Source organism: Crassostrea angulata, chromosome 8 (assembly GCF_025612915.1).
Source record: "Crassostrea angulata isolate pt1a10 chromosome 8, ASM2561291v2, whole genome shotgun sequence".
NCBI classification, from domain to species: Eukaryota; Metazoa; Mollusca; class Bivalvia; order Ostreida; family Ostreidae; genus Magallana; species Magallana angulata.
In genome coordinates this window covers 54,340,207-54,367,890 of record NC_069118.1, presented here as the reverse complement: position 1 = coordinate 54,367,890, position 27,684 = coordinate 54,340,207, and the positions used below count along the sequence as shown (strand labels likewise).

The 27,684-nt window shown below is 33.7% G+C and overlaps 1 protein-coding gene and 1 pseudogene across 1 annotated transcript; one reads left to right on the top strand and one right to left on the bottom strand.

Annotated features, from left to right (window-relative positions):
* The first annotated feature begins 7,494 nt into the window (after nucleotides 1-7,494).
* LOC128159468 (uncharacterized) lies at nucleotides 7,495-16,510 on the top strand (annotated as a pseudogene).
* A 3,542-nt stretch (nucleotides 16,511-20,052) lies between these two features.
* Nucleotides 20,053-25,384, bottom strand: LOC128161109 (meiosis expressed gene 1 protein homolog; the record flags this gene model as incomplete). The annotated part of the gene is made up of 2 exons (XM_052824347.1): nucleotides 20,053-21,012; nucleotides 25,211-25,384. Coding segments are annotated over 2 exons (315 nt in total), but the record flags the coding sequence as incomplete, so codon positions are not given.
* Nucleotides 25,385-27,684: the final 2,300 nt, after the last annotated feature.

Here is a 27,684-nt window from a genome sequence, read left to right as displayed (position 1 = left end):
AAATATGATTTTTTTTTAAAAAGCTCTGTCTTATTCAACGTGTAATGCGAAATTAACGGAATGGACACTGGAACAGCCGAAATATGCTGACAAAAATAGTGCACAGCGTTTTAAATTCTAATAACACAGTTTTATTTTTCTTTCTTTAATTTAATGAATTTACTCTTAGTAAACTAAGAAATTAATCAATTGAATTCATTCAACTGTCAAAAAATATTTACATCAATGAAATTTTTATCAGCGTAAGTATAATATCAGGGCGTTATCCGGTTTGAAGTCGCGAGAAGAGTAAGTTCTTGTTCTTCGAAAAATACTGAAGGAATACTAAATGTATTCATACGCACCAGATTTGGTGATTGGGTCTTCTGTGTTGTGCGTAAATATCACTCAAATCAACCAATGCAATTTAATAGAGGGAAAGAAAGTGAATGTAAATATTATAGTATGATATAGTATTGTATGATACTGTTTCATATTTGATACATAATATGATATTGTATTATAAAATACAATATAATTTGATACAACATTGTATCATATAAATGATCATCATGATACAATATCATGGGGTAAAGTAAAATATTATATAATACAATCACATTATACATATTGTATGATATGATACAATAATATATATTTGAATATCATAAAATACAATTTCATGTGATATGAGAATATATCATATAAACCAATATTATATTTTACAATATCGTATGATACGATATTTTATAATATTTCAATATCATATATACAATTTCATGTTATATAATTCTATATTACAGAAACCAATATCATATTATACAATACTGTATGATACAATATCATAGAATATACAATATAATATCATAGGATGCAATATTATATATTGCAATATCATATGTAATAGTTTCATGTGATTAAATAATTAATAGATAATACAATATAATATTATACAATTTTATATCTTAAAAATCAATACTTTACATATTAATATCATGATACAACATCATATCATAAAATATCAAAAAAATTGATACAATATTTTATCGTATCATATAACGTTTTACAATATAACATATGGTATTATATTGTATCTTATTAAACAATAGTGTTTCAAATCATACAATACTATATCATAGTAATAATGTTACGTCATTTAACAACAACCACATCTATCTATCAAGCAGGTTTGAGTGAGGTAGGAGATTTCTCTAGCATCCTTGATAATGGAGATCTAAAGCAACCTCTGCGTTTCATTTATAATATAGTTAAATCAACTATGCAAGCTATCATCTATAAAACATGTGACCTGTTCCAAAAAACTAAACCTCATCAAGAATCATAAACCTATGGCTCTGATTAAGCATTCAAGCCTGTCAGGTGCATCAGTATCATAAGACGCAAGCCTGTCAGGTGCATCAGTATCATAAGAATGCAAGATTGGTGAAGTTAGGACCAGTAATAACTAAGATATCATCATCAGAGGGCACCAGCAATTAAAACTTTTACCTCCTCCAGCATCTCCAACCTATGGCTTTGATTCAGCATCCATGCCTGTCAGGTGCATCTGTATCATAAGACACACCATCTATTCAGGTTAGGTGAAGTTAGGACCTGAAATAACTAAGATATATATTTTGAGCATCCTTAATAATGGAGATCAAGCTCTGCATCTGAAGTTACATCTGCGATTCATTCATATTACAGTTTAATCAGCTATGAAAGTTTGAAAAAGTACTATTATCTATTAAACATGTTACCTGTTCCAAAAAAAAAAACCCATTATCCAGCATTCGAAACCTATGGCTCAGACTCAGCATTCAAGCCTGTCAGGTGCATCAGTATCATAAGACGCACCACATGGAAGTCTGGTAAAGTTAGGAGAAGTAATAACTAAGATATCATCATCAGAGGGCACCTGTTTCAAAACTTTAACCACCTCATAAAATCTTAACCTCCTCCAGCATCCGAAACCTGTGGCTCAGATTCAGCATTTAGGTCTGTCAGGTGCATTAGTATCATCAGACGCACCATCCATACAAGTTTAATGAATTTAGGACCAGTAGTAACTAAGATATAATCATTAGAGGGCAACTGCAACAAAAACTTTAACCAGCCCCAAAAACCTTAACCTCCTCCAGGATCCGAAACCTATAGCTCATATTGAGCACTCAAGCCTGTCTGGTGCATCAGTATCATAAGACACACCATCCATGCAAGTTTGGTGAAGTACAGACCAGCAGTAACTTAGATATTGCTATTAAAGGGCACCTGCAACAAAAACTTTAACCTGCTCCAAAAACCTGAACCTCCTCCAGCATCTGAAAGTTAGGAACCAGATTCAGTAGGTCCAGATGCATCATCCATGTAATTTTGGTGAAGAGAGGACAAGTAATAGCTTAGATACAGGAGCTGCAACTAAAACTTTAACCAGCTCCGGACGCTGACACCGGGGGTATAGCATATGCTCCCATTGACTTCGTCTCGGTGAGTTAAAAAGGCGAAAGCGCGAATATTCGAAAGCGAGAGTGCAAAGTTGCAAAGGCGAAGAAGCGATGGTAGTATCACTTCTTCGCCTTCGCAACTTAGCACTTTCGTTTTTGCATCTTCGCGCTTCGCCGTCGCATCTTCTATATTCTTTATATTGTTCATGAATTATACTTGCATCAAGGATTTCCACAATACAAACTGCTGGGTATAATAGTTCATCACCCAGAATTAATGATGAAACCAAAATTATGAAAAGTTTACTCCCCCATTAGGCATTATAACCGAGCTAAAGTTAGTAGGCACTGACAGCAGCCATTACGCCAGTAGAGGTTAATGGCCAATAAGGAAAATCGTAAAAGTACTGAGAGTACTCGTACAGAAAATATATTTTACTTTATCCTTGGCATACTTTAGTAAGTTTAGTTAATATCAAGATGATTAATGCTTCAATAGTTTGTATGAGCATTGGTAACTTTGGATACAATAAAGATCGTGTGATCAAAATCAAGCGGGATATAAACCCCTAACATGGACCCTATGTTATCAACACGTTTAGAAACAATCTTTTCTTATTATAATCGATCAGTGTTTCTTATTTATTAAGATTTACTATAGTCAGGTACTCTTCACAAATTTGCTCTAAAAGAATAAAGTCTATTCATGATCACAAAACAACATTACAACAAATGTTTAGAATATTGATGTTCATGTATTACGTAGAAGAAAACAAAACTAACGCAGAATGATTTTTTTTAAATCACTTTCCCCAAGAAATGTGAATAAGAAGTATATATTCATATTCCTACGTTACCTGCCCCCTTTGTCTTTTTCCATAAAGATATGTACATGTATCATTCTTCGATTGCCAATTCATTCACCAATGAATATTGCTTATAACATTACAACAATTATTCTTTCATGATTATTGTTCGTTAATTATCACACAATATCTTCATTGTGTATGAATTGTTCTTTATTTGCGTCATTTCCCGCCGTATGTCGACGAGAGAAGTAACGTAACTGTTAACAATCAATTTGTGGCAATGTCAGAGTGTTTTGCGCGTACTTGCTACGGATATGAAAAACTGTATACAGCGATTTATTTACAAGTTCGGTGTTTATAACTTCAAAATCAGTTGAACAGAGTGAAAAATTAAGTAATTTCAAAGTCAGATCTTGGATACAGGGTAACCAATTTCTATTCATGTTTACGGGGGGGGGGGTCATTTTTTTATGGGGGTCAATTTTCTTCATGTTTAACATGAAGAAAAATAACCCATGGGTCTTTTTTCTTCAGAAAAATCCAATTATTCTTCAGCTAGGGGGGTCATTATTCTACGTAGAAAAATGACCCCCGGTCATTATTCTACGGGGGTCATTATTCTTCATTACACCGGGATTTGCGAACCCTAGATCTATTGTCTAGTACATGCAAAGAATAAAATCAAAGAAGATGGGTTGAATAAGGCGTGTAAAATGCCCATATGAGGAATGATTAGATACGGCAAAATTAAAATATCATTAAATCTGATACTTTTTTAAAAAAAATAATTAAAAACAATGTATATTGAACGTAACATCGGGCTGTAATCTTTAAATATTTCAAATACTTGCAATATATTGATTTAAACTGGCGTATGCGTGTCAACACCTCCTAATCGTGTAATTTTTATAACTTCAATGCATTTTCTTTCATAGAGTGGGTCTGAGCTCAATATTTTTTTTACAGTCTAAATGTGGTTTAATGGAATTTAAACCGATTTTAGTCAACAAAAATGTGGAGAGATGACCCACTACAGATCAAAAATGTCATTTTGTAGCTCAACAATTGAACGTTTAAGAAATATAATACAAGTCCGTAAATTCGTGGTCATAGTCTCATATAGCATTTAAACAACACACTTTGTTGTGAATGAAATGGCTCAGTGGTTAGAGCACCAGCCATTAGGAAACTTTATAGAACTTGGGTTTTTAGGTTGTGGGTTCGATACCACCAAAACTTAAAGATTTATTATTTTTTTCTTATCTTTTTGAAATATTTCAAACTGAAAATAGTTAGAAATTACCACTTTGTAAACTTGTATAATAACATATCAAATATATCTAATTGAAAAAATGCTAAATTTGAAATTGTATTTTACGACTAAACCAAAAGGGCAGTTGCGCCATCTTATCCCCCATCTTCTTTATAAACACAGCTGTACGGTCAGAAAAACGTGTGTTCAGCTTGAATTTTGTTTGTTTGGTGTTTTTAAAAACTTATTTTGTATAATTAATTAATATTTGTTGTAAGATTACTAGAAAAGTATAATGAAGCAAGTAATTTATGCGTGTTAAAGTGTACTGAGAAGCGATTAAATATACATGTGACTTTCCCGAATTCATTCAAATGATTTGAATAAATCTATAGCTAAATAAAATAGAACAAATGTTTAAAACGTTGATTAATGAAACTGCCGCAACCGAATGTGGTATGATATTTTTTTAAATTTTCATTCACTTTCGTTGTGAGCAAATGGAAATAATCCACTAAAGTCGAAGATAAAATATTGATTTACTCTTATGTTTCATGATGACGTGCATTCCAAAAGCAATACCAGTTTTATCAAACAGGTTCTTGTAAACCCGTTCCGTTTTCTTTACACCTAAATGTATTAACTGACTATGAGGAAAAAAGCAAATGTGATGATCCACAAGACTGCAACTTTTCCCCGTGAAGAAAATGAGGGAAAATGCTGCCGAAAGGGACAATAAACATACTATATGTATGCCCAATTAGTTAGTAAAAATAAGTATTTTATCATACCAAAGCTTTATTTGTTCTCGTTACTTTGAGAAATCTACAATATATTTAAAGCACAATAGTCCAATCCACACTTTTCAAAAGTTGTTCCCCTTTGCGGGGTCAACCCAAAGGTCAAAAGGGAAAAAGCCAAAATTCCCCCTTCTTCAAACAATCAAATAATTGGGCGTACTGTGATGAAATCGCTTTGGATTTGATTTATTCATTCAATATGTGGTGGCAACCATTCAAACGGGGTTTTAATGTCAACTAATATAGATACAAACATATTGATACAAAATATAGATACAAATTTCTATACGACAAAGACTCCTGTGATAAATCTTTGGGTTATTCCCAAAAGATGACGACCAAGAGACACAACATTTGTAAAGTGTAGAGTGAGATCACAGCTACGATTTCCACAGAATTATCCATGTAGGAAACTCACGACCAGTTGTGCGAGTAAGCGTTAAGTATAAGTACATGTATGCGATACTGGCCGCGGTTTTCGACAAAAATAATTATCATACATCACTCATTGTTACATGTAATATGCCACTTTCAAACGACGCCACCGTCTAACAGTACTTTCAGTACTTTGATTTAATATAAAATACTGATATTGACAAAATAAGGAATTAGTAATGAAGCAAAAATCACAAACGAAACGATTACAAACGAAAGTATGAGGAAATTTAAAATTATCTATTTTGAAAAATATATCTAATCCGATCAATCAGAACATTGCGCTCATCGGGTCTATACAGAGACCCCAGATATGATTAAAAAATCAGTTTAATAATCAGGATAATGTGATTTATTTCAGAATATGTGATAAGATTAATTTTATTGTGATAATTTTCCATTTGGGTCGCCATTTGGAATTTTATTTGGGATCATTTAGGTCGTAATTTGGGTCCATTTGGGTTCATATTGGGTCCATTTGGGTAAATCGACGCACCGGCTGATTCTATGGTGCAAGTTTGCAAGCAGACGGATTCGAGAGATGCCAGATGCAGAACAAATCTCAGGGAGTGCATTGTCATAAGCATAACAATCTTGTATTTATTTACAAATGTGTATACATTTTAATTAATATTTCTTACGAATCAATATTTACTATAATAATAAGTACTACTAGACTTTAACCCGTGCGTGCACGGGTTAACAATGCATATTAATTCGGGCATTTACGAAATAGATACATCAATTTTGCACACCATGTTGATATTAAGGTAGTCCATCCATAACTGTCATATTTCATATCTCGTGAATTGCAAGTTTGATAACTAAAATCTTAGTGTGATTTCAAAGGGTTTATTCAAAAATAAAGATTCACCTTTAACATTTTGAATTTTTTTTTTATCATTAACAAATTTATCCCCTCTTGAAATTAACATTGAAGTCTATGGGGAAAATGCATTTTTAAATATATCTTTATTGTACAAATAATTTTCTCACAAATCTCTAGGTAAAAAGTTGCAAAAGCTTTCCTTTTTTTTTTTGATAATGTTAAAAAAACATGTTACTGTACATATTTTTGATAATACAATTTTATTAATTTATGCAAGAGGCAGATAACTCTTTAAAAAAAAGTTTAAGGTGCAAAAAGTTCATTTAATGGACTGCATACTTATTCCCGAGTTTGGTTTATGTCGGCCTCATAATAATTTCAAAATAGAAATTCAATATAGTTCATATCAACCAAAGTTGTTGAATTCACCTCATTTATGGATGGACTACCTTAAACGCACTGCGTTAGAGTTATCTCCCGTATATTGTTTCATGAACAGAATAATTATATAGCAAATTTTTAATGAAAACTTGCACGTATTTATATTATCGTTTTTTAATTTATCCATGCAAATGTGATATTGTGGAAATATAAACTAAGGAGCATCCCGCGATTTAGCGTGAATGTAATGCGCATGAGTAATATTGTAAAATCCGAAAAATTCAGACGATTTCCGGATTTTTTAAAAGGAATTTTCGTTGATTATTGTTTAGCGAAGCCTGATTGAGAAAAACTAAAAACAAATTGGTATTATCCAAGTAGCAACGATGTTAAAAATTAATAAAACAAAAGACAGTACTCTTCCGATTTCTCGGTATTAAAACCCAAAAATTCAAGTCTATTATTTTAATATAGTAGTATAGATAGGTGGCTGGCCGTAGGTTTTTGTGCAAAACGGAAATATTGTACCAAGGCATCCCTTGTTTAAATTGAAAGAGGGGGAAACATGCACTTACAATTGTTGTAGGCTTTTATATATGACCTGATTTTTTTAACAAGTCACGTGATTTTAAACAGGCACGACCAGACCAGGAAGAGAGCGAGGTGGAATGCCGTCATGTTGAGTTGGAGAGGTTTGTAGACTCGTAGATCTCTATAAATGTACCTATTGTAATTTAATAGTGAAATCGTCAATGTTTTAGAATTAATATTATACATGTGTGTATTTAACTTGTCTCCAGTTGAATTCTATAAAGATTACAGTAATATTTTGCATATGAACAGTTCGGCCAGAGACATTTAATATTATGTTATTTATCAGTTTATGTTTCTGATAACAGGACTCGGCGATTTTATCAATTTGTTGTAAATGCTTAGCGAGCTCGCGAAGCTCACTGGTAGGATTTTGCCTGTTTCTCATTTATTTACAACAAATTGATAAAATCGCCGACTCCTGTGCTCAGATGCGGCTGGCCGTAGTTTTTGTGTAAAACGGAAATATATTGTAGGCCTACTGCAGTACTGTACTATTGTTATCCAATTGGCTATATGCAATAATATACACCCCAAGACATCCCAGTTAAAATTGAAAGAGGGGGAAAGTTCAGATTGTGTTTATGTAGGACATCTAGGCTTTATATGACCTGAATTTTAAACAAGTCACGTGATTTTAAACAGGCACGACCAGACCAGGAAGAGAGCGAGGTGGAATGCTGCCATGTTGAGTTGGAGAGGTTTGTAGACTCGTAGATCTCTATATTATACCTATTTAATGGTGAAATCGTCATTGTATTAGAATTCATATTATACATGTGTGTATTTAACTTATCTCCAGTTGAATTCTATAGTATACGTGCCATAACTGCTATCTTCTTAATCTATTAGCACTCTACCAAGTAGCTTTATTTATGACCCTTGTCCCCTAACTGGGCCATGGGCTTAGTTGCTGCCCATAGATATCCTTGTAGCACATTTGCTTCATTATCTAAGAAATAAAGAATAACGGGTTAACTACATTGGACAAGTTTGAATACATCTTATGTTTTAAAAAATCTAAGTTTCAATAAATAAATAATTTACGTTATGGATTGCACAAGTCCATATCAATACTGGTGTGAATGCGTACATGACAGGGGACAGTTTAACACAAAACACCCTGTAATATTGAAATACGAGGCGGAGGGAACCCTGATGTTAGGCTTGTTATTTGAGGGGAATAACTAAATTGCTTAACTATTTATTGCATTCAGCCTGTGGTAAAAGAGCTCATGTCCATTTTATTGATATATGATAGTACTGATAAGATAAGGATGATTATAAAAATGCGTAAATATGGCCAACATTTTCAGGTTCAGAACTTGAAATGTCACTCAAAGGGAAGGTGATTTAACCCCCCCCCCCCTTTAATTGGTGAATATTTGCATGGGTAGACATTAACCTACAAATCTTCAATATATCAGAGACATGAATAACAGAGATTGGCAACTCCGCCATGAGCGTGTTTTGTTGTTGAAAATGTTACGGGTCCGACCTTACTTTGAGAACTACTTTTTAGTAAATTGAGATGTGATCTTAAACCAAAGTATATTGTTTTCATGAAAAAAAGGCAAAGGTTTTAGAAATTTTTGAAACAAAAAATTGAAAAATAAGATTAATATAATTATATATAAAATATATTGGCCAGTTATAAAACATCGGCGAAATCTTGGACGACGGGTAGCCAACTGCCTCCTTAAATTCCTCTTTTGATTTTGTTTATAAGAGATAGACTCATATATATATAATATTTTGGATGTTTTGGTAATAGCTTTTAGCTATACATGTATTTCGATATTAATGAATAATTGAAAGATACACTGATTTAAACTGGGAATACTTTACAATAGGGACAGCGAGATTTCGACCAGTTGCCAATTTCTGTTATTTATGTCTCTGAATATATATGGTTGTTAATGGCAGTTGGGTGGTGCTGGACCTGTGAACATGTGAAAAAGGGCAATTTTCACAAAATTTCAAGCAAAAGAAAAAATCCTCTGCCACCACAAAGAGAATTGTTCAAATATCAACTTCCAAAAATGCTGCTGCTGCTGCAATTTCTGTCAATTCTCTCTGCATTTTGCAGACAAATGATTAACTACTGATGATCAATGATACCACATATGATCTGGTGTTACCTTGAAAAATACATTGCTTGTGTTACATAAATCTATGTATTCCTTAAAAAGTCTCAATCTTTTTCTGTTTATTTTGACAAGAACTATGCTAGATTATTAGATACCGGGTATATCATCTTCATTATACATGTACAGGTTCTGTGTCATCTACCATACTATTCGGCCAGCCTGGTCCATAATTTCTGGTTGCACACCTTGATTGAATCACCATTGACTGACTGAATGAAGAGACAGGTGATTTAAACTTAAAGGGTAATACAGACTGATAATTTTACACAATATATAGCAAAGATTTGTATTGCTGCATTTTAACACTGTACTTTTTTGCCATTTTTATGTCACCTGAGTCACTCAAGTGATCTTTTGCTATTTAGTTTTCTTTCGTCGTCGTGTGGTGTACCTTATGTGAAAGGGGCATATTCACAATTTGAGCTATGTTTTGTTTCTTTTTTGTTATTAATATTGCTTTATTATAGTATTTCTAACATCTAACCAAAATTGTTAATGTCTGCTGTCGAGCTTTAAGTGAGGTGCAGGCCTTACAATTCTTTGTAACTTTTTGTTTAATACATCAGTCGCAATGTAGGAAAACTTCAGTTACCATGAATAAGAACTTTGTCCATCTGCTTGTTAACTATGCACTTCAGCAAACAACTTCTACTGTTTATCAATCATCATTATGTTTTAAATGTGATACTGTCTATCCAAAAACCCAAATGTAAACATCAATATTGCATGAGGTTTGTTTACATAGCAAAGAACTGAAAGCTTCGTTTCTCAATTGAAACTTCACAACTGACATTCAGATTTTGATTGACCATTAAACATTAGCTTGATGAAGCAACATGTCCATTAAAAATGGTAAAAGAAATTTATCTCTTATCTTGACCATGCCCATTTGGCATTTGAGCACTTTCAGTTCTTTTAATCTCTGGAAACCACAAGGATTATCTTCATCATTCTTAATGTGAAACATCTGTAGGAAGATTATGATATAGATTCATGTCTCCCAACTCCAAGACTTTTTTCTCACCTCAGCTGTAAGCGCAAGTGAGCTATTTTGATCACTTTTTTTCTGGCATTCATCTGTCTGTAAACATATTACATTTTTTATAAGGGCCCCGCAAGGATTTGCGGGTGCCCTATAGAAATCACTCTGTCCATCCTTCTGTCTGTCCGTCTGTCACTCTTCCGTCCACAAATTTTCTGTTTTTTTCTAATAACTTTTTTCATGGTTGCCCAATCAAGTTCAAATTTGGTATGGTAGTTCAGTAGGCAGAAATACATATTTTGATGCTAAGTTTGGTTCTCTATGTCTTCTGGTTTGGAGCTGGGGTGGTGGGATAGATTCCTTAACTATGCATAATAATAATGGGCAAAGAGAGATAACTGCTGAGAATGTTACTATTATATACTTGGAAGGCTCCTTTGGGATTAATTAACCTTCCACAGGAAGAAAATCCTAAGCTATATCTTTATCTGTCACATTGAGATTAATTACTGCACTGCCTGTGTCTGCAAATGAACTTTGTTTTGAAGTTAAGGTCAATTTTGAATGATGTGTAGTATTGTGTACATTCTTTAAAATATGGATTTAAAATATATAATATTCATACTTTATTTTGGTTAAAATACCGTACACAATGATTTATGATAATTTTATTGAATTCTAAAATCAAGATATAAATTAAGATATCCTTTTTCACTATTTTATTTTTTAATTATTAATTTTATTTTTTTTCTGCCTTTATGCTGTTAACATTTTAACAGGTAATCAGATAATAACCCCATTCTGTCATTTCTGAAAAAAAAAATCTTATTGTAAATTTAGAAGAAAAGGATGAGAGAGCAGAACAATTAATCCCCTGGGATTATTTATCTTGCCTGCTGCAGAAAATTTAGAGGCTTATCTCTATCTGCCATATGAAGATTAATGAACACCTTTGTCTGCAACTGATGTTTGTTTTGAAGTTGAGGTCAACCCTGGGTGATACAATGTATTTGCATTCACTGAAGGCTTGCATATTTTATAAAACACCTGTTTAAATCTTTTTTTAAATACACATTTAATTTAGTTTTTTTATAAGACATGAGGTTATCCCTGTTTTATGCAGATACAAGGTTACTATTTAGAGTTTTTGGACATTCAGGAATTATCTTGAAATTTTAAAAATACAGATGTTACTTATAATTTTCATTTTTTTTTTACCACCTTATATATATTGCAGTTCTTTACATCTTATGCCGGGCATTTATTTTTCATCATTGTTAATATCAAGAGGCTGGAATTCAAAGTTTTTTTCACTTCTCTATATTAATTGTCATAGCGGGGCCCTTCCTGACTGGTCAGTTTTCTAGTTTCTCTCCAGAATCAGTGGGTTGTCTTGATTTTAACCAAACATGGCACAAAGCATTTTAGGTTAAGAGGATTCAAGTTTTTTGATATGAAGGGCCACACCCTTTTAAAAGGGAGATAACTATTCAGGAAGGAGTCTTTTCTGGTGTTTGACTTGTCAAAAGTAAATTTAATTAAATGTTCATTAAATCAATTAAGATGAAAGTAAATTAAAATATCATATTTTTCTTTCTTTTTTACTGTCATTCAACTTGGCATAGAAATAGTAATCAAAGTTTTGAATCTAACATGGACAGTGAATTACCTTGGAGCTACAGTTGCATTCATGTTAACAAGTTGCAATTCATGACACACACAAAAAATTGTACATTAGTTTTGAACTGGTTAATTAATTTTATTTCAAATATTTCATTCCAAAAAACTCCTTGGACATTTTACAATAGATATTGTCACTTTATTTGCCTCTGATTTTCTTTTAAACACCATCACCAGCCCCATTAAGTGAAATGGTGCAGTTTGTTTACATGTAATGGCGACTCTCGATCTGCAGGTGAATTTAATATACTTCATTTTCTGAGGTCAGTTACGGTGTTCAAGAGAAAGTCTGAGGCAAATAAAGTGACGATATCAGTAGTAAATTGTCTGGAGAGTTTAATGGTACTATTGTTTTCTCAGACTTTGTCTGAAAAATAAGGTTAATCGTCCAAAACTTAGGGTAATTTTTTGTGTGCCGTAAATTACAACTTTTTAACAAACATAGATTTGCAACTCCAATGTTGTCCATCGAAATACATGAATTTTCAGACCAGGAGCTACAGACCTTCAGCTAGAATACAAAGAGAAAATATTTTAAAAATCTTGATAATAAAATATATAGTGCCTGTAAGGGAGGGTATTAAACAGTTGAAATTGATACCCCTTGAAAACCATTGGTTTCCTCGGGGTGTCAATTTCAATTGTTATACTTTCATGTTAAATACTGAAATCTGATTGGTTAAGACGCAGTTCATAATCCTTTCTATTACCCTCAGCGTTAGCAACTCACTTAGCAATGGTTAACATTAAAAATTGTTACATGCGCGAAAATTATGCGCGTACGGTTCGCTGTAGAATTCACGTTATTCCTATATAAAAGCAGTAAAATTTTCTTAAAATTAAGACATTCAGTATAACAAAATAAATAGTGCCTGTTTGGGAGGATAACAGTTGAAATTGACACCCGGAGAAAACCATTGTCAACCGACGCGAAGCGGAGGTTGACAATGGTTTTCTCTGGGTGTCAATTTCAACTGTTACCCTCTGTAACAGGCACTATTTATATATTGACACCCCCTGAAAACCATTGTCAACCTCGACTACTAAATGCTAAATGCTAAATGTCCTCTTCTTAAATTGTCAAATTCACTGCACATGTGGCCTGGGTTGAAGCATTTTATTTGGGGGTGGGGTGACAAATAGGCCATTTAATGAACATGTATTTTAAGTAACGGTAATTTGAGTCTGTGGGGTAACCTATGGACATGTGTTTTCCATTAACAAGTTTACCGGTACAGTTTTAACTCTGTCTTCTTGTGCATTGTATGTTCTGGCTATAAACTTAAGCATGTTTTGTGCATTACATATGAAACTGTGATTATTATTAAAAAATATGACCCTGAAGCTAGGGTATAAATAATCCGAGAATTTTCTTGGTCCCCCTTTTTTTTCAATGAATTGATTTTTGCAAGCAGCAAAGAATTACAGTAAGTGTAACGGTCAGAGGAGCCTCGGATTCAGTTTTAGACTTGAAATACAAACATGGGACTCCCTGACGGGTCCATCTAAGAGCTATGGTACTCGGGTATTAAGGCCTGTTGGCATTATTTGTTTGTCATTGCCCTGACAATGTTGTCGAGTTTTACTTGACGTTGGTTTGCACATGATCAAATATACTGAAAATCATTGTGGACTTATTAACATTATTTGATAATGTGTGTGTCAAATTTTTGTCATATCTGATTCTCAATGAAGTTTTTAAGTCAACTTTGTATTTATTTCTCAAATGAATCCTGCTTTTGAACAATATATTTGCCAAAAGTTATCAGTTCATTTTTCTTTGTTATGGATATGAAATTATTATGTTGCGATTCTGAGAATGTTACACAGAATTTGATTGGACTCGGGTGACTGTTAAGCCTTAACTAAAGTATTCATCTTGCATGCCACTTAGATCCCATGATGAGACATTTAATTTATTATCTTTTTTTTCAGATCATAGATCAAAGAATCTGAGCATGGATCCCTCTCGTAATTGGGCCCAGGATGTGTTACGGTGTCGTCTCTGTGAGACCCCGGGCCCCCCTATGTACTGTGACATTTGTCACATAATCTGTGTAAAGCCTGTGTGGGGGACCATCTCTCTGATCTATCCAAAGAACACAAAGTGCTGCCATTTGAAAAAAGAGGATCTACTCCTAAATGTCCAAAACATTCCTCAAACATAAGTGTACTTTACTGTCAACAATGTGACATTCCTATTTGTACAACATGTGCTTCCTCTAAAGAACACCGTGGTCATATATTTATTGAAATAGTAAATAATATTGACAGCAAGAAAGAAATAATTCAAAAAGATTTACAAGAACTAGAGAAATCCATTTTTCCCAAATACCAAGAGATTGCATCCATTAACCAAGTCCAGAAATCTGCTCTGAATGAAAACTCCCAGAAATTAACAACAGAAATCGACAAACATGGAGAAGGCTTGCACAGAGAAATAAACACCATTATCAGAAACATGAAATCTAACATGGAGGAAATGGACACCAAACACCTGGCTGTCTTAGACAAACAGGAAGATGAAATTAAACACACCATTTCTGAAATCACACAGACCATTGCTGAACTAAAGACGTTACTGGACTCCAATGATGTCAGCCGTGTCTCTGCCTACAAATCCAGGAATGATGAATTCAGAAGATTGCCTCCTAAACTCACAGTGTCCTTACCAAGTTTTACCCCTCAGAAGATCAACAAAGAACGGCTTTATCAACAGTTTGGTTCTCTGTCAGCGTCATCTATCAAAACAGAAGAACATGGCTACACCATGGAATCTCCCGGTGCCGAGTCCTCTCCCCCGGACAGACCGCTCATTGATGTACCGCGGATCATCACACAGATAAACACTGAGTATAGAGAATTATGCAGTGTGTCCTGTCTGAGTGATGAGGAGATGTGGACGTGTGGTGGTTGGGACAACAAGATGAGACTGTACAACCTCAGTGGGGAACTAGTGAAGTCAGTCCGAACCAAGTCAGGGAACCGTCCACTGGACATAGCAGTGACAAGGAGTGGGGATCTAGTTTATACTGATTACACAGATAGAACTGTGAACATAGTGAAGAATAAAAAGATAAAGACAGTGATCAGATTACGGGGGTGGAGACCTCGCAGTGTCTGTAGTACCTCCTCTGATGACCTCCTGGTTGTCATGTTCAGTGATGATGATAAACAAACAAAAGTGGTGTGTTACTCTGGCTCCACAGAGAAACAAAGTATTCAGTACGACGACAAAGGACGACCTCTCTATTCATCTGGTGGGTATAATAACATTAAATACATCAGTGAGAACAGGAACCTAGATATCTGTGTGTCAGACTATAGAGCCCATGCAGTAGTGGTGGTCAATCAGGCCGGGAAACTCCGGTTTACCTACACTGGTCCTCCCTCTACTACCAAGGGATCATTTGATCCACACGGCATCACAACAGACAGCCAGGGTCGCATCCTAACAGTAGACCCTAACAACGCCCGTATCCACATCCTGGATCAGGACGGACAGTTCCTCCGCTACATTGACAACTGTCATTTACAGGCTCCATTGGGTTTATGTGTGGACACCAGAGACAACCTCTTTGTGGCTGAGTGGACAGGTAAAGTGAAGAAAATACAATATAACATGTAAACAAACTGTGTATAATTATCTATAAAATCAATGTAGGTAGATAAACTGTTACGTGTAGACTATGTAAACAAACTGTGTACATATATTACATATAGATAACGTGTTCATCTTTATTATAATATGTCAGAAAACTCTGTTTATATACCACAATATATATATATATATATATGTGTGTGTGCATAAAATTATAATGTGTATAACATTATGTGACAACAAATTAACTGTGTTTAGATCTATTTTATCATATTGACTTTACTAAAATGATTCCTGTATGCAGAATATTACATGTACATGTGTCAAATTATTGTACGTAAACAATTGACTGATAACAGACTTGATTTACAAGTGTACTTAATGGACTGCTTATACATGGATTTTATTTGTACAAGGAACTTTGTGCATACATTTTGGTCAAAGATTTGTGTTTTTATTTTTGAAAATGAAGCTTTTAATTTAGAAAATTGATTAATTTGAAAAACAAAGAGAAATGATCAAGTCATATGTAATTTATCAATGATATTTTCATTAAACGAATAAATAAATTAATGATTTTGTGTGAGTTATTTTATGTAACTTTATATGAAAAGTTTGGTTATTGGCCATCTCTAGATTCAGTGTTTATACATTTGTTCGGAAGAGAGGATATTTTTTTATGTGTTGCCAGAAAAAAGTTTCAAACCTTCCTTATTAAACCAAACATTTATTTGTGAACTCCATGTAATTTATTTCATTAAAGTTGATTTCAAAATATCTTAATTGGCTACTGACCTCAGTACATCTGGGGAGCAGTGGCGCTTGACGTTACTTATTTTTCTCTATATAAAAATAAAAACTACCTACCTAAAAACTGAATAAGGTTTTTATTTATTTTATGAAGAGAAAAATAAGTAACATCAGGTATGTGTGTTGAAGAGGACAAACCAACATTACCATACGGGTGCCTATTTTGAGGATTGAAATTTGAGAAAATGCAACATTGATAGCTGGAAGTTTAAACATACAAAGCTATTTTGTCTGAACAAATTGATATCCCTCGTAAATTTACAGAAATGGGTCACAATTTGCACAACCATGCGCGGAACTTAAAAGGGAGGTGCCCCCCCCCCCCCCCCCGAAAAGCATTTATTTCTTGTTCCGCGCATGACAACTTCAACAATTTAAGATTACTATGCAAGTTTTGATGTAAGTTTAATTCCCCTGACCCCCCCCCCCCTTTTTCTTTGATCCGCGCAACAATTTATGTACCTCTTACCCAGTTACGATATAGGTAGTCTACGAGTTGTGTTATATAGCTGATACAGAGTTACCTCTCTTTGATCACAATTTACAACCAGCAATATCGCGAAGACACCACAGTAAAAATTAACACGTGCGCGGAACTAAAGGGGCGGTTAAAGGGGGGAGGGGGGTTAGGACCCCTTACTGATAAAAGTGAGAATGAAAAAGACTATAGCCTAAGGGCATACGTAGAGAGTACGTTGATGACCCCTGATTTATTTGTTGCATGCTCGTATCTAAAAAACTATGTAAATTTAATAAATTTATGAAATTTTTTTCCGAAGGGGCTCCGGACACCCCCCCCCCCTTTTTTTAGTTGTGCACATGTGTTAATATTGACTTGGGTGCGGAATTATGAGGGTGTCTTCACGATATTGCTGGATGTGCTGATTTCTCTACTATAGAAGTGATATTATAGGGAGAAAAACGTACGAATGTAGGACCGAAGATCAATAAATGCCGATTGATACCTGATAATTCTTGTTAACTTTTTTTAAAATAGTTATATAGGAAGAAAGACTCGTAGATAGAGTAACTATGCTTATCCGGAAATAAATCAGTATTGCTTCAGATCTAGGACTAGCAACTTTGTGACCAATACATTGATTCCTGTTCAGTTGTTAAAATTTTGGAGAAAAGAGGAAAAAAATGAAAACATATAATGTTTAAAAAATCATAACTCGTCATATCACTTACAAAGGTTTTAATAACTGAACGAAGTGATAACTAAAGTTAAAATAAAACGGAACTTGCATTGGTTTTCCTTTTTTCAGACAATAATCAAATGTAAAAATGAGAATCAAATAAACACGTGGATTTATTTGATCTGTTGACATCTTCACAAGTATTTGGCACCCTAAAACATGGTAATAACATTAAGAGTCTCTTGGGTTTTTTCATGTTTATTAAAAATTGTCATTATTTAATTTAATAATTCGTATTTGTTAAATATGGGCAAGGGAAACTTCATTCTATATATGACGAGACATATCTCACTCATATTATACACCATTGATTTTTTAAACTTTAATATATTTTTTTCTTTATCTTGCAATAAGCTATTATAAATGTTCTTATAGAAGAATTGAGTTAACGAAAGTTTTTGAAGAAATAAATAGATAATATCAGAAATAACAAAGAGATTATCTAAAACATCTATATACGTGCTAACTGCTAAAAGAAGTAATTGAAGAGGTATAATTGAAGAATTTTATTCCTACTTCGCCTTAACTGTAAAAAATGCGCATATATATGCATGGCATCGTTTTGTTTATAGTCGCTTAAAAAAATTACTCGCTGACATTAGAAGCATGCGAGAGAGAGAGAGAGAGAGAGAGAGAGAGAGAGAGAGAGAGAGAGAGAGAGAATATATCGTATCAGATGCTAGTATGATTTGGAATTCATATAAAATAATTACTCTGGGTTTTTTTTTTATTTATATCAATATTTATATGTCAAATGCAATCTACATATGCCGTTCACAGTTAGATACAGTGTAGAGTGACGAAAACGTAATGTCAGAACTCCCGCGCCTGCGAAGTCCACTTGATATTTCCGCAATATGTTCACATTAATGCAGAAATGAAAGCATATTGATATCGACATGAATATATATAAAATACATGGTTACTGTCTGGAAATATGAGCTATATTTGGGCGAGGGTAAGAGAACGCTTGTGAACTTTACCCAGTGGCGTCGGAAGCAAATTGAAAGTTGGGGGGAGGGGGGGGGAGGGTAGACTAATCCTCAGAAATCTTGACGAGCAAAAAAAAACTAATATACCATATTACCCCAATTTCTCAATAATTCAATTTTTTCATGGTTAATTTGCAAACAATTATATTTGCTGCGAGAAAAAGTGTGTGTGTGTGTGTGTGGGGGGGGGGGGGGGCTCTATGATGCTATGTGGCAGTATGTGGCCAATGGTGGGGTCTAACTTTGCCAAAAAAAAGTGGGGAGGCTAAGCCCCCCTAGCCCCCCTGGTTCCGACGCCTATGTTACCGACCCCACAAATTTCTGTAAATGCAATTTTGTGTTTTTCTTATCGTTTGTTAAAGTGTATTTAAGACTGAATATAGTCAGAAATTTTGCTTGTGCAAACTTGTATTATAACATTATCAAATAGATTTAATTAAATTGAAAAAAAAATTGAACTTGTAGATTTTGACTAAACCGAATGGACATCTACGCTATCTTATCTACCCCCCCCCCCCACCCCACCCCCCACCCATCTTCATTATCATTTCTTTATAAGAACTGTACATGTATTTATAAAGCTTAACTCTCAAGAAATAGATCGAGAGAAAATGTCATCCAGTTTTCCTATCAATGACTGCATATTCTGCTTGAGATCATAAACCCTAACTTACCAATGCTGAATTTTTAGGATTTAAAGTATACTTTTGCATGCATTGTAAGAATTTAATTATTTGCGCAATTTGATAACGGAGAAAAAAATAGCACTACTCCGCGGACCATGTAGACCGGGAGTAAAAACGAGCCGAGTTGGATTTACCATAGATGTATAGATGTAGCTCTGTTTTCCGCCTTCTGTAAAGAGTTTGTAGGTTACCAAATAAATATTCACAGCGCTTGAAAAGTAGTTTTATTAGAACTTATTGCATTCTTGAAAGATTACAATTGAAAACAAACATGGAGCAATGATAGGAGGCCGACTTTAAAAATTTTAGAATAATAGTAAATTGTTGGAAAATTGAAATAAATAAAATCATGGGGTTCATTGATTAAACTCTCTGCACTGAGAATTGCATGTCAAATTTCATCGTGAAACCACATTTGCGGTGAATGGATCTTGAGAGCTATGAAATGGTCCTAAGTATTCAATACTTATACAAAGGTAGTGGCTGGACCATTGCTTCTGAGACATTAATTAGGGATGTATTATGTAATTGTAATTATGCATGCTTCAACTATTGACAACAAGTAGAACGAGGAAAAACAAAATCATACAACACCACTGTCCTGTAAACTCATCTTTTAACCAGAGTTTGTCTTTTTTTATTAAAAAAAATAATAATAACCCAGAAACGAATGTTTCTTGTTTGTCAATTTATTGATCAACAATGCTTTTTATAATTAATCAGTACTCTAAAAATGCGTACTTCAAATATCTAGTACTCTGTCACAATATAACTCAGGTCACATCCAACAAAATGCTAGTTAATACTGATCTCCAATAGTACTTCTCATCTTATGAGGAAAAATTTGAATGAGTGCAAATCAATAATTCATGTAATAGTTATTTATAACATGGCCACAGTATGCTAGTGTATAAATAATCTACTTGAGTGTGATTTGAATTTCACACAGTCGGCCACATCTGTGACCGATCATATCAACGTGCCAACTTTGGGCAAAATAAATAAAATATTTTACAAATGAAGCATGTTATAACATGGTGATGATATGAATGAACATGAAGCTGAATGTTTCATGCTTGGGAAATAGTTTCAGTGAAAATTTTCAAAACATCAAAAGATATAAATAAGAGACTTTTAAACAAACACACAAAAAGAGAATTTCAAGCTTGTAACACCTCAGATATTTAACATGCAGACTTCCCATATACATGTATAATATTTACAGACACAGTCTTTATAATTCAGTGTTAATTAGCTAGCTAGAGGGAGTAGATAATTAATAGGAATATAGTTTGCACTTGGGTACATCTTTGTCGGAACACTCTCGTAGTACCAGCACCCATCCTTACGAATCAGCTTCTTTATATATCCATTGTGTGGCCATCTGTCTGTCTGTAAAAGAAATGAAATCTCATTTAATAAACTGATAAATCATCATTATAACAGCATAAAACAAATGAATAAAAATTAAATTGAGGTGGGGGTGTACAGACCCCTACCCTCACCCCTTCCCTTGACCTAGCATGGAATGATTTGTTCAGTGACCAGGCTAAACTTTATTTTACAACAAAATAATTTTGATGATAGAACATTCTATCTAGATGCCATTCACCGCAAATAGAGACATTATGATAGAATATAATAGAATGAAATTATGAAAACAATCAAATCTGGAATTTTTAATGGTATTTTATAGAAACATGATATGCAGAAGAATATATATGCTGAGACAAACAACTAAGATTTCATCGTGAAAATTTTAAGTTTGGGACCTGTTCACTAAATTCATTAATATCATATTGATATAAAGAATTGGCAGGAACTGATGCAGAAAAATATATTCTCCAAACTAAACTTTCCTTGTGCACAAATTTTTAGAATGGAATCTGTATGCATTTTATTCAGCTATCAAAGGTCTTTTGATATTAAAAGTTGTAATTTTTCAATAATGAATTCTATATTGAAATTATGTGAATACATCATTCTTCATTTACATGAATTAATTCATAATTAAATTTTCTTTTTGTCACCAATGAGCAAGTGATCTTGCATATGTGAATTTAAATACATACTCCTTTTCTCCTATTCACAAAAATACAATTTAATCTGACAATGAAACTTGTCATCTTTTATCAGATATTAAACTCCATTATTGTGCCACTTTGAGAAATTCATTCATAACAATACTGAACACACTCCGAGTATGTAAGTAAGTAAGTAAGTAAATTATTTATTATAGTGACATGTGCATATTATGTACAATTGTGCCGTATGATACAAATTTTATAACAACTACTTGTACATGAAAATGGGCACCCGGCCCATTGGGCCTATAAGTCACCTTTGTAATATTAACAGTTATGTGCTTCGTTCCAAACAAACTAGATGTATATAATTTGTGAAAATAAATTAATATAACACCACTACATTCAATATATTGTAACGTAGTCCGAGCAATTATTCCCATTTTCATGTAGTTAATTAAACCGATTGTCCACCAGGTAGCTTTTTTATATTTAAGCACTGATCGCCCCAGGCGATTAATTTCCTCCTTGGGAATAAGAAGTCCAATGTTTTGTTTACATTTTATTTTAGTAACTGTTAAAATCTCGATATAGATATATAAAATCAACAAAGTTCACAATAAACAATAAATCCAAAGAATATCACATTGTAGTCTAAACGGAGTCAAAAACGCACTGCCCTGTATTAAATTTTCGTTCTATATATATATAGTAAATTGTCATCACTCCTGATGAGTGATCGGTTATATAACAATGGGGCATCACTCCTTATGAGTAACTTGGTATATAAAACAATTCTAAAAATAGCACGGGTGACTGAAAATAAGGAAAATGATAGGTAACTAATTCAACAATAAATAAATAAATAAGACTGGAATTTTTAAAGTGTTACAATATTGTCTAACATCTGGAGAGAGAGAGAGAGAGAGAGACAGAGAGAGAGACAGAGAGAGAGAGAGAGACACACACACAGAGAGACACACACAGAGAGACAGACTGAGAGAGAGAGAGACACAGAGAGAGAGGAGAGAGAGAGACAGAGAGAGAGGAGAGAGAGAGAGACACACAGAGAGAGAGAGAGAGAGAGACAGAGAGAGAGAGAGTGAGAGAGAGAGACAGAGAGAGAGCAACTGGTCAGTACCATAAGGACTGAGCTTTGATTGCCTGATCATTCCTTAGAATATTTATACCCAACCACATCACAACTCTTCATTCCTATATATACCTTACCCATCACAACTGTTCATTCCTGCAAATGTTTTCCCTTATATAACACTGCATAGCATCATTATGGGTCAAGAGGTCAAAGTAGCGCATGAATAATCTAGGTCACTACTTTTTCTATGTGCAAAAACTGACCGACTTGTGCTGAAACACACCTATTTACATATAGTAATGAAAACATAATTTAGGCATAAAAAATAATCGTATCTGTATTTTGTTATACAAATTTAAGTTTTATTCATTCATTTTCTTAAAAAATATAACATTAATTCAATTTATATTGCGGGGGATAAATGATTCATGTTAGATAACACTTCAGGCCTGTAAACAGAATGTTTGTGGATCGACATCGTAACGAAGCGTTCTTAAAAATTACAACTGCAATTTCTCAAGGAGTTAATCTAGTTAAAATTCATATCTGACTTTATTACAAGTCTCGGTCAAAATTACAAACGCAATATCACAGACCTTTCGTGTTTAGTCCATTCACGGATCACGGTCAAATTTAACTCCTTGTGCTTCTCTGTCCGATTTGTTCCGTAAAAAGAATTTCGAAGTTAAAATTGCTTTCCTCTATTATGTCGGAGGAAATCATTATGCTCTTGAATCTGATTCTGCGATAGATTTTCCCCTGACAATGCGTAAGTAGAATCTAACTCAACTTTCGATCGCTTTGTTTTCAAATTTCTAACCGCTCTGCGACTTCAACAGAGGTGGAACTATTCCGCCAAGCTTCAATTGTTTTTTTTTTCAATTGTACAAGTAATTTTATTTTCTGTTTCCCTTTTTAATAATAAATCAAAGTACTGAAGAACTGACGGGAGTTGATTTTGTCGATGTTTATTTATTTTAAAATCAATGATATGTTATTTTGCATGACAAGTACATGTATACTTAGTTTCTAATTTGAATTACGCATATTTTTATAATATGAATTTTTGAACTTTTTCAACTAGAATGTCGAGAAACCTCCACATTAATCATGTTAAATAATATTTATAGATAAAATTAATTCAATCAAACTATGTATCACTGGTAAAAATATTTATCGCAAATTGTATGGATCCAAGCAATATTGAACTCTAGTCTCGTTCAACCAAACGCTCGGCTGACACCGTAAATATTGAACTCTGGCGTAGGAATACATACGACTACAAAAATATTTAAATTGTTCGTACCATTTAAAATCTGACTATTTTTAAGGTATTTGTAAATAATTTTCCTTGAAAAACAATGCTTTATTACATCGAAATGATCAATTATTTTCAAGAACTAAGTCTTGTCAGGAGCAATGATTTGTGCTGAGGTCCAAACAGTGTTTCACTTTCGGTTTGTCCGAGTGACTGCATAGGAGAGTTGATTAAAAATCAACTCCCAAAAAGTGTTGTCTTGTCAAAAGTAGTGTCATATTTATTTATCACGATAATCAAATGCTTGCAACATTGTTGCACTATTTTTTGTTACGTCATCTTAATCGACGTGGCTTTCTAGGTTATCACAAAAGAAAAAGTATGGAACACATTGTTATTTTCATAATTTGCAACAAATGTATTAAATATAAGTATATAAATATACCCAACCCCATCACAACTGTTCATTCATATATATACCCAACCCCATTACAACTGATCATTCCTATATATACCCAACCGTTCTGAACAACTGTTCAATCTTATATATTCACATCTACCAAGTATAAGTTCCTCTATTTCTTACGGAAAGTTATAGTTAATTCATTAAGCTCTATAGAAACAGCCAGACTGAAATCTACACGCCCCATTTATCAATTGGTCGAAATCTACAGCAGCTGAAACTGACACAGGACTGAAATTGACACGCCCTGTTAATCTGAACCTTCAGCGACCTCAGTAAAATCACGGACTGCACGAAATAATCATGATGATGCCAGACTCAAAGTCTCACAGGAGACGACTTTGGCTGTTTCTTTTAGCTGACATACTTATATGTACATTAAGAGTAATTTAGTGAATTTTACTAACTTTTCATAATCAATTTATTAATTAGTTAAAGTAAAAATGTTAATATAAACAATAAAATGCTATCTTTGATGATTCATGTGGGTTATGAAGGTAGCGATCATTGCAGGAAAAATTTACATAACCCACTAACGCTGGTTATGTATTTTTCCTGCAATGTTGCTACTTTTATATCCCAAATGAATCACCGTGCAAAAACAGCCTTTTATTGTTCAAATATACCCAACCCCATCACAAGTGATCATTCCTATATATACCCTACCCCATCACAACTGATCACTCCTTTATATACCCTTCCCCATCACAACTGTTTTATTTGGGGGTATCAATGGTGACAGAATTTACCTCGGCTTTTTTGCAGACTGCGTAATCCTGTGCGTCCCTGTATCCGGCCAACTGGAACCGATACGCTTCTTCTACATCGTCACTCCACGATGTTGCGCGCACCATCTTTGTAGGTTTCACTGACATATTTGTTATTCTATACACACCTGGGAAAATATCAAGAAGTTTTATAATGATTTACACACCAAGTCCCCATGACCATGTAATTTATACATAATGTCACAATGGCGCCGGAAGCATATATAGTATTACCTATATACCTATAAAATATCTTACCTGTCAAAAAAAATTCCCAAACAATGAAATTTCTAATTCGGGGGGAGGTGGTTAGTATACCTTTGACTCCTTTGAGAAAAAGTGTGTTGGGGGGGGGGGGGCTGGCCCCTCTCTGATGCTATGTGCCTAATGGTTAGGTCTACCTTTGCAAAAAAAAAAAGTGTGGGGGGGGGGGGGTGGGCGCCCGGGCTAAGGCTATGGCCCCCTAAAATGAACATCATCATTTTACTGTAATTCTTTGTACAGATATACATGTGATGTTTATATAATTTACATAATGTTCATTTTGATTCAACTTCCCACAATTTAGAAATATATGACATTGTAAAGAAAACCTTTTCCCGCCAGTTTTGCATTTTTAGCATAAAACAGCTTGTTTTCAAACTGTTTTTCTTTCAGAAAACATAGAGCGCATGCTTGAAAAGACAAAATATCTTAATCAGAGATGTATCTAGCCAAGGCTAATTAGTGACAAAAAAAATGTTCCTTGTTCAAGCATGCGCTCTACATTTCCCATTCATAAAACGATAAGAAAAATGTCAATTTTATGATGAAGGGGAAAACTACTTGTACAGTCATATGGGGTACTCCGTATCTTTTTTTACAACTAAGTTGCAAAATATCCAAAACGCATGTTTATAATTGGTTGTTTGGTGTCAACAGAAATAATGATATGAAAGGAAACAGATCTTTATCACAAAATATTTCTATCTTTGAAGTAGCGACCTTGACAGTAGTTCTTATGATCGACATCCCCACTTTTATTGCGGGTCACTTTCTGGTGTTTTAAATCAGTAGCTAAGTACATGAAGCACAACAAATTCCGACAAAAATAATAATTTTAATGTTGATTCGATACACCTCAAACTGAAAAAAATGCATGAATAGTTTACATTTGATAGGTTTTGTGAAAAAAATTCCTTACAGTTTTTGAAGCATATAACATTGCCGATTTATCATCGTATCATCATACAGTTTGTCTATTTTCTTCGATTATTCAAGCCACATTATAAATGAAAAAATATTTAGCAGCGTTTTCACTATAGTCTGTCCCAAGTTATTGCTTCCATCACTTTTTGATGATTTTTAATAAAATTACACACACCTGTGAAAGAAATACAATTGAAATCGATGAAAGGGAATATATCCAAGATATCTTCATTGAAAAATTATCCCTTTTCACTCATAAAATTTCACAGCAACGAAAACAATTTTCTTACGGAGATTTGTAATGGGAAATGCTTACATCTTTTCTCCATTCGGAATACACTCGGAATACATCGCGCAATTTTTTAACGTTATCATCCGGGCTTATTTATGGCTGATGCAATGCAAAATCTCCGTTGACTTTCAATTTTGGGATGTGTATTGAAACCTGAAGCGGTAGAGGGGGCGTTTCAAAACAGATAATCTGGACATTTTTCATATTAGTGGATGTACGTAGTTTGAGCACAAAGGTATTTACTATTATTGAAATATTAAGCAAAAAGTGGTGGAAGCAAAAACCCGGGACAGAGTATAGACACATATCCTCCATTTATGTCAGCAAAAGCATATAATTAAATATTAACATGATATTTTATCTTCAAACTTGTGGCATGTACATGTACTTCCAAAAGGCAGTAAGACAAACAAAAGCACTACAAATACAACATTTTGCAATAATCTTTCTTGTTTAAAGAAATTAATGAAATTGTTCATGATCAAATCGATGTTTGAAAATAAAACTCAAGAACATGGATATCAATTATTATGTAAATGTGCTTTTATGCAAGTTATATTGAAACATAAAATAAATGTAAATATCAATTGCGATTAGGTCTGTTTTATTTATTTTATTGTCGATTACCCTTACGGGAACTGTGATAAAGACTATAGCAATTAAGCAATTATCTCACCTGGTCAAATTCCCGTTTCGCACACATTTTTTCGATACCTAATTTTCAAATGTGTGCAAAACGGGAACAAACCCCTCTAGTAATACAATGAGGGTTTCACACCTCACTTTGGAAGTAAACCATGAAGAGACGGCCGGGTCTCCAAAAGAAGACAGGCCAAATACAAGTTAAGCTTCATTGGCAGAAAAATTACATAATTTGGGGAGATATCCTTTAATTGTACAAGTATGATCACAGAAATAATATTTCACTTGTATTTGGGTAAAAAGTAGGTGAATTCTTTTGGGATATACAAGGGTT